A 9,097-nucleotide genomic window follows, 5' to 3' on the forward strand; every position below is an offset into this window, starting at 1 on the left:
GCAGGAATTACTGCTAATAATATATAGAGGTCAAAGGTCACTCATTTTTATTTCAGGTCATCGCCAGAGTTGTGGACGGCAGCAGGTTCGACGAGTTCAAGGCGTTCTACGGTGACACGCTTGTTACAGGTGTGTGAAGAAAAAAGTGATTCTGGTTTTGACCATTTTTATTCTGTGCATTTGTTTTAATTTTGATTTTCCTTTTTTTTTACGTCTGCAGGATTTGCCAGAATATTTGGTTACCCTGTCGGAATCATTGGCAACAATGGAGTCCTGTTTTCAGAAAGTGCCAAAAAGGTAACGGAAAATACTGAATACTGAAATGATACAGAAGTCATTAGCCTTAAAAAAAAACAAAACTAAATATTTTCTGTTTTATCTTCTAAAATTTTATACATAAATTCAATATAACATAAATTCTAATTAATTTAAATTTACTGGACTTAAAAAAATGTCGTTTATTTTAAAGAATCACAAAAAACATTTTTAATAAATAAATGTATAATATAATATATATAATATAATAAATAAATAAATAAACTTATATTGAATAATATTTAACATAATATTAAAAAACGCCACAACTATATCAAACTTGGATTAATTTTCCCTCATTTTAATGGAATAATACAGTAAAAAAAATATTGGTTTGATTTAATAGTTTTTCTTTTTTGCTCCTTGGTGAATTGTGTTTTTAAACACACTGATTAAAAACACAAGATAAAAATCTCCATATCACAAAAATCAAAATCGTATCATAGTTAACTAGGACGTTGGACTGAACACCAAAAGAGTTTTTTTTTTTTTTTCTGTGTTTCTCCTGATATTTATACCAAATTGGTTTAGATTGACTTCTCTCTGCTGATTTTCTTGTTTATGAGGCTGAATACTAAGTGTTTCTCTCTGGAGGCGGCGACAGTGTCAGCGGATGGTTCACGCTGACCCTTCACTGTTGAGGCGATGAGTTGATCCCACACAATGAGCTCTCAAATTGCACTTCTCTGCGGCGTCTCAGGAGTGCGCTGATAAATGGCACTGTAATAACATGGCGTTCAGAGACCACGGACAAGGCCCAATCATAATTCTCATTTATTCAACGCGCTTAATTTACAAGCCAATCTCGCGCAAACCAACCTGAACTTAGCGCGGCCCCGGTCAGGATGAGCAGCCGAACGTGTGATTACGCACTAATAAGTTTCTCAAACACATTCTTCAATTGGATTACAAGCTTGGGTTGAAATAAGAAAGGTTCGAGAAAGATTAATTTCTGCGAGGTTTGGATGTGAGCGTGCGAACGCCGGTTATCTCATCAGCGCAATTACTGCTGAAAGACGGTGACACAGTCCAGCAGACAGACACAGATGAGCCGTGGGAGCAGAAATCAATACGAAGCCTGAGGTTTGAAATGCGGTTCTGAGATGCACTGCCGTTATCAAACGCTCGCCGGGGCTTCTGCCGGAGTGACTGTAAAACGTTTAAAATCGGTTCTCCAGGTGTTCGCGGTGTCGTGGAGGTAACGGAGCAAAGATTACTTTTCGGTGTCACGCGCAAACGGAGAAGCGGAGCGATGAACCATTTATCAGCCGGGCCTCGGTCTCACGTCGTCCGCAGCTTGAGCCCCTTGCTTCGTCTCAGGGCCGCTCCTCCGAAGGAGAGGCTAGAGTTAATGCTAAGATAACAGCCGAGAAGGTCGGCAGCACACGGCGTATGCAAATGAAGTGTGACTTCGCACTGTATGCACTCTTTTGTGCCTGTTTCTCTGTGCAACAGCTGCTGGCAGCTCAGTGCCGTGCTGCAGATTTTTCTTGGCAGAGTCGGAAGGTTTACGGCTCCATGATTTTAGAATAAAAGTAAAAAAAAAAAAAAAAAAAAAAAAAACAAGCACAGGCAGTGGAGTACTACTCAATTTATGTCTACATAATCATTTTCTCTACCAAAGACATTTTGAAAGAAACGTAGAACACAAGAAAAGGCAACATTTCCATCTTTTTTCTTTTAAAAAAAAAAAAGATTATTATAAACGTTTCAGTTGAAAATGTCAAACCTTCCCCTAGTTCTTGTTGTGTATTCTTCAGAGTACATGTCTGTGCATTGTCTTTCTTTGATGTGTTAAAAGAAAGAATCATGCTGTAATTACTCGGTTCCGTTTCTCTCCAGGGAACGCACTTCATTGAATTGTGCTGCCAGAGGAACATTCCACTTATTTTCCTACAGAACATCACAGGTGAGAGAGTGACGTTGAACACGTGTGACGCCATAACAAATACCTACAAATACCTACACTGTGGTTGAAGTAGTTTTTTTTGATATCATACTTAGGAATGTTGAGGTACGTAGGTTAATCATGATTAATCGTCATTAATTGGTACTGTGAATAGTCATTGTTAATCGTGATTATTAGCTACTATGAATAATCATGATTAATCGTAGTGAATTACTACCATGAACAATCACAGTCAGTCGCTATTTATTGCTACCGCGAATAATCATGATTAATCGTCATTAATTGGTACTGTTAATAGTCAATGGTTAATCGTGATTATTAGCAACTATGAATAATCATGATTAATCGTAAGGAATTGCTACCATGAACAATCGCATTCAATTGTGATTTATTGCTACCACGAATAATAATGATTTATCGCGATTAATTGCTACCAAGAATAGACATGATTAATTGTGATTAATTGGCAGTTTGAATGATCACGATCAATCGTGATTTATTGCTGCCACGAATAATCGAGATTAATTGCTACCATGAATAATCATGATTAATCGTGAATAATTGGTAACGGTGCACAGTTACACTGTGATTATTTAGGTTAAACAATTTCAACAGCTCTGGTTTCAGAATTCTTAACAGTAAAAAAGAACATCTTCATACATTGAAAATGAAGATGAACAACACACTTTACTCCTTCAGTCGTTGCTCTCTGTCATTTTCTCTGTTGGTTTCGTGTTATTTGTCACTCACTTACACATTTTTTTTTTTTTTTTTAACTCTCACGCTGCCTGTCCCAGGATTCATGGTGGGCAGAGAGTACGAAGCAGGAGGCATCGCCAAGGACGGAGCCAAGATGGTGACCGCCGTGGCCTGTGCCAACGTTCCAAAGATCACGGTCATTATCGGAGGATCCTATGGTGCAGGAAACTACGGCATGTGTGGCCGAGCCTACAGGTAGGAGAGAGAGAGAGAGAGAGTGTGTGTGTGTGTGAGTTTCCTCTGCAGTGGTTACATGAAGTGGAGTCATCATCATTGGCTGTCCCTGGATTAGCTGTAAATAATGAATGCTTCACGGGCTCTCTCTGCCACGTCTGTGTAATTTTTGGCGTTAGTTGGCCTCGTTTTATATGTAAGTGGCCTTTTTAGAAAAGGAAAAATATGATTTTTAAATTTTAAGTACGGAAAAAATAAACCTTTTTTGTGTGTTTTTTGTTCTGCTTAGTTTAGAGTCGTGCTCACCAAGGTCCAAATGTCCTGGCTGATGAATCATGCATGAAGATGTTTACTTTTGTGTTTCTGAGCCTTTAGTTGACAAACTCATTCTTTGATTTAATTAGTTTGCGAATCCACTGACTTTCACTCGTACCATTGAATATTCATGATGTTTGGCAATTTATCCATTGTAAGTTCACATTATAGTTAAAAAAAATGAATACAAAGTTAATGCTGATACTTGCAGGTGGTAGAAACTATGATGAATTCTCGAGGACAAAATAATCGTTCAACTCATGCTTTATCTTTTGTCGAAAAAATATATTGTCCATATATATAAATATATGTATGTAAATATGTATATAAAAACACATTTATAAGTATTTATATTATAAAGTATATGCATTCGTACATGCGTGAATATATATACATACATATACACACATGTGTTTAATATATACATATATATCATAAATATGTGTATGTATATATATGTATATATACTCTATTTTTTGGACAATGAGCACCGGGTTATAAGGCGCATTAAGCAAAACATAACAGTCAGCGATCACCGCAGATCAATAGTGACGGAGATTTGTGGAAAAGGGTAGTGACCTAAGTTGGACACTGGAGGACGCTGTTGTTGTTGTTCGCCCCTTCAGAGTCAGGTGGTTGTCACTATTTTTGTTCTGGATGGTCACCGTTATTGTTGTTTTGACGCTGTTCTGTGGAGAAGTGCGGATGTTGTTTTGCAGAGAGTGTGTGTTTTTTTCCTGTATCGATAAAAAAAAGGAGAAATAAAAAGAGTTGTTGACCATGAAAAAATCGACAGCCGTGCGTCTGAGTCGTCCTGCATCGCACCATACATCGACAATACAAAAACACAACGTAGAGTCTCTGGGTGTTTGGAGGCACGACGCGACGTACGGATTTGGATTAGACAACCATACTGTAACAATTGTTGTTGAGCATCTTCTGATCGTGATAACAGAGTTAAACGTCATTGTTGACTCCCACTGTGCTTCAGTTGTGTGACATCATGTGTGATGCACTCTGTGGTTTGGCTTTATAAAATTCGTGTTCGAGGTCAGTAAGATGATTTGATTAAAAAAAAAATATATACATGTGAAATACTATTTTATGTCTTTTTTTTCCCCAACAGCCCCCGGTTCCTGTACATGTGGCCAAATTCTCGAATCTCTGTCATGGGCGGTGAGCAGGCAGCCACGGTTTTAGCCACCATCACCAAGGATCAGAGGGCACGCGAGGGAAAGGAGGTAATTGGTTTATATAAATCCTCACATCCAGGATTTTAATCAGACCTGGCAGACTCGGTGCCCAGAGCACAAATGTTTCCTCAGCTAATGGGTCGGCGCTAAATGCGCTAAAATTCTAAACGCGCAGCCATCGAAACAGACACAATGACACTGCGTGGGGTCTGCCGTTATTGGTGATGAAAAATTAACAAAGAGCGTGAGCGGAACGGCTCACGTCATCCTTCCTGATGAAAGGCTCTTTAAATCGGCTCTTTAAAAAGTGTTTTAACAATTTAAACTTGGATAAATATTAAACCCCTACTACAAAGCGTTTTGGAACTTTCATAATAAAGTGTGGAAAAACTTTGTGAAATGTGCGTGACAAACGCTGTCAGTCGCGTCCTTGTGCTGCGAGTCATCAAAAAAACATCAGTGCGTCTTTAAAGAGACAGCAGACACTTTCCCGCTCCCTCGCGATTCCGGATGTTATTAATATTAGGTCGCTGTCATAAAGATGCAGCAGCAGACGTCGGGAAGAATGTAGGTTCTTCTCCTCAGAGCACCGAGGAGCTTATTATGGCTCACTAATTATGGCATTACACCGACTCCTGAGAAAATTATCAACATCACTCTGGAGATAACTGAAGAGACTCACAGAGTATGTGCCGTAAAGGTAACATGAAGTTCTTTTTCTTTTGGCATACTGAAAAAAAAAAAATCCTGTACCAAATGTTAATTAAATATTAAGAATACTGCAAATTAACTCACAGTTTTTACACTGCAACAGAAATTGTCTTTTAACCATTTGTGGTTTGTTTTTTTATAACTACATATAATTAATAAAATAAAACACAAGCAGGAGTGGTGTCATAGCTGACATTTTTGTATACAATTTTAGAAATATTTCTACCCTTCTAAAATAACATGTTTAAAGGACCTTTGAACTCACAACAGAGCACAGTTTGCTTAGAAGAACGTAGTAGTCACCTGTTGTCGGGTAAAAAAAATACCTAATTTATTTTCTGCTTTATCACTCTTTGGTTTGCTAATATTTGATAGTTGACCAGATTGTTCATAACGAAAAGTTTGCCTCAGCTATAGATAATTGATTAGTCTGTAGGAAAGTAATGTTCAAGAGTATCGCAACTATCACGTTGCTGTAATAGTGCTAGAAAGACTGTCGTATCAGGAGTGGAACATTATTTGGTTTAGGAGTGGCAGAGAACAATGTGATTGTGGTGCCAAATATAATTCACAGATAGCTAGATACTGCTGTATTGTGTCGTCTGAGTGACAGATGGGTTCAGTTCAGGTTGTACCAAGAAGCTCATATATGTACATGAAGAAAAAAAAAACTCAGGAGCGGAACATTATTTAGTTTAGGAGTGGCAGAGAACAATGTGATTGTGGTGCCAAATATAATTCACAGATAGCTAGATACTGCTGTATTGTGTCGTCTGAGTGACAGATGGGTTCAGTTCGGGTTGCACCAAGAAGCTCATATATGTATATGAAAAAAACAACAACTCAGGAGCGGAACATTATTTAGTTTAGGAGTGGCAGAGAACAATGTGATTGTGGTGCCAAATATAATTCACAGATAGCTAAATACCGCCATGCTGTGTTGTCCGAGTGACAGATGGGTTCGGTTCGGGTTCCACCAAGAAGCTCATATTTATATGAAGAAAGAAAAACTTGCCAAGAGCTGCAAAATAAAAAAGTTAACGAGTTTGTAATTCTTGTTCCAGTGATGTTTTGAATATTTTGACCACCTCATTAATTCCATTTGCATCGTCTATAAGTGATGAGAAGTGATGACTCATCATTTTCCATAATTACTGTATTATTTTCTCAGTGTCCATGACTGTACTTAATATTATACGGCTGATAAAGTTTGTTGTTGTTTTTTTTTTTCTTTGATCGTTTTTCTAACTTCCTTTCACTGATTATCTCACAGTTCAGCGCCGAGCAGGAGGCTGCCATGAAGGAACCAATCATACGGCGGTTTGAAGAGGAAGGCAGTCCATACTACTCCAGTGCCAGGCCAGTCATTATGTCACGCTTCACGTCTCGCTGTGCGATGAAATGAGGCTCTTATGGGCCGTAACTATAGGTTTTATGAAGGTTAATGCGTCATAACAGTTCCGAACATTGGTGCCTTGAGAAAACGTTTTGTCTTCGAACAAACAACAATTAAAACCAAAGATAGAAAGCGAAGAAGAAGATGGAAAAAAAACCCAAAACGCCTGCTTTTTCTCTTAAGGTTGATGTTTTCTCACCGCTCTTTGTTCTTCTCAAAAAAAAAAAAAATTCTCCAAGCGTTGACAATGCCTTAATGTCTTTTGAGCAACATTTATTCTGGAATAGATGATGTTCTGTTATATGAGGCCTGAGGTTTGAAAGGAGGAGGATGGAGAAAATGATAAAACATCAGGAAATCAGATTCAGTTTTTATTTTGACTTGACTTCTGTCCATACTCACCAATTTGAGAATGTGACAAATCTGATGTTTTGCCGATAATGTTGAAAGTCTGAAAATTTTAAAAATTGGTTAAATAAAACGTTTAATTGTTTAGTTGTTATGTGAAAAGATTGCATTAAAGGTTGTTTAGGGTGCCATCTGCTGGACAGTGTAATGCTGTAACGTCTTGGAAAACAAAATATCTCGCCTAGGTCACGATGTGTCGAAAAGAAGCATAAATATAGTCTCACGAGAGAAACATTGTTGAGTTAAGGAGTGGCAGAGAACAATGTGAGTGTGGTGCCAAATATAACTGGATGCCGGTGTGGCTGAGTGACTGATGGGTTCACAGCAGGAAGTAAGAGAATTTGTTAAACCAACCGCAGCCCATTGGGCACTTCACAAATAAACACCCATCGAATCAGTAATCATCAAAATTAAAAAAATAAAATAAAAATGTATCCTTTAGCTTTTGTGTCTTATTATAATTCTTCTTGTATTTAAATAATTTTAACAATAGGCTAGGACAAAAAAAAACTCTTTTAAACTTAAACTTTTTTTTGTTTGTTTCCGACAGACTGTGGGATGATGGAATCATCGATCCAGCTGATACTCGCCTGGTTTTGGGATTGAGTCTCAGCGCAGCCTTGAACGCACCAACAAAGAAGACACAGTTCGGAGTATTCCGGATGTAACCTTAACACAGTAGCAGATTTGTACTGTATTATTAGTAGTCTTTGTTTTTTGTTTATTCCTGATCGTGTTTAGTTAAAAATGTTATTGAGCAGAGTCATCTCTATCAGGAGAACCTCTGTGGTCCGTCTGTACGACGTCAGACGTTTCCGCGGTTGGTTTGTGCCTTAACTGTTACTACACCTGAGTACACGCAACAAGTATTGAGGGTTTTCTCTTGTTTTTGTTTTTTGTTTGGGATTATGGTTATTTTAAATACTGTAAATAAGAAATAAAAATGTGAAACATGACCTGAATGATTTATTAAGAACCTGTTCTTGAGCTGCACCACCGTTCCACCACTCTTCACAACTATGATCATAAGGGGGCACTGTTCAGCCAAAAATATCTCAGAGAGTCTCCAGATGCACACTTGACATTTCTGAAGCTGAGGTCTTTCAAGATAAGACACTGGAGTTGGAGATATTTATAAATCCAACCAACATGAAGTTGTTTTTGTTTTTGTTTTTAAACACAAACTTAATTTCTGCTACTGTTTCATACAAAGTCACAGGAAACGGGATTACAATGAGTTTTGATGAAGCGTTTGTCAATGGTTTAAGTGTTAACTCCAACACCAGCTGGCCTTTTTTTTTTCTTTTTTCCCCCTAACAATTCATGAAGTTATCTCGTCATTCAGCTGCTGTGCTCAAATTGGGAGAGAACACCTGACTTCGCTTTGGCAACAAGTTTTTTTTTTCCTTTTCTTTCAGAGCAGCATATGTGAATTTTGTGAAAACTTCCCTGTGACGTCAGCTGGATGAAAAACTCCACTGGAAATGTTCCTGTGTGGAGAGTCGTACCTTGAGGTAAGATGAAATGCTGTATCTTGTCCATGCAGTATCGTACGAATGTGTGGGTATTTGTTCACCCAGAATCACATATTCCATCTCCGCCTACCAACTTTTAACTGTTGGCGAAGCTTTCATTTTTGTCCGTCAAACCTGCGTGGGCGACACCGCTGAACACGTTTTTTTTTTTTTTTAAACAAGACAAAACATATCATTCCAGAGATATTAAAACCCAGATGATTCATAACTGTATCACGGTAATCCATTTGAGAAACCCACTCTAATTAACGGTCCGGGCAAGACGGCTCTTAATTACGGTGATAATTAGCGAAAGGTAGGAGACAGCTTGCCATTTGTGAAGACACGGGCTTTACATTTGTTGAATATAATGAACTGGAGAAAAACCTCGCGGGTGAGAAGC

The 9,097-nt window shown here is 38.1% G+C and overlaps 1 protein-coding gene across 1 annotated transcript in view; it reads left to right on the forward strand.

Moving 5' to 3' along the window:
* mccc2 (methylcrotonyl-CoA carboxylase subunit 2) overlaps positions 1-8,136 on the forward strand; it is a 14,824-nt gene extending 6,688 nt beyond the window's left edge. Inside the window, exons 11-17 of the mRNA XM_008336353.3 lie at positions 57-129; positions 221-297; positions 2,158-2,224; positions 3,022-3,178; positions 4,599-4,713; positions 6,650-6,735; positions 7,731-8,136. Of these exons, the coding sequence (XP_008334575.1) occupies positions 57-129; positions 221-297; positions 2,158-2,224; positions 3,022-3,178; positions 4,599-4,713; positions 6,650-6,735; positions 7,731-7,848 (693 nt within the window). The 3' untranslated portion in view covers positions 7,849-8,136. The remainder of the gene's footprint in view (positions 1-56; positions 130-220; positions 298-2,157; positions 2,225-3,021; positions 3,179-4,598; positions 4,714-6,649; positions 6,736-7,730) is intronic.
* The last annotated feature ends 961 nt before the right edge of the window (positions 8,137-9,097 follow it).

The sequence above is a fragment of the Cynoglossus semilaevis genome, chromosome Z (assembly GCF_000523025.1).
Source record: "Cynoglossus semilaevis isolate Cse_v1.0 chromosome Z, Cse_v1.0, whole genome shotgun sequence".
NCBI lineage: Eukaryota > Metazoa > Chordata > Actinopteri > Pleuronectiformes > Cynoglossidae > Cynoglossus > Cynoglossus semilaevis.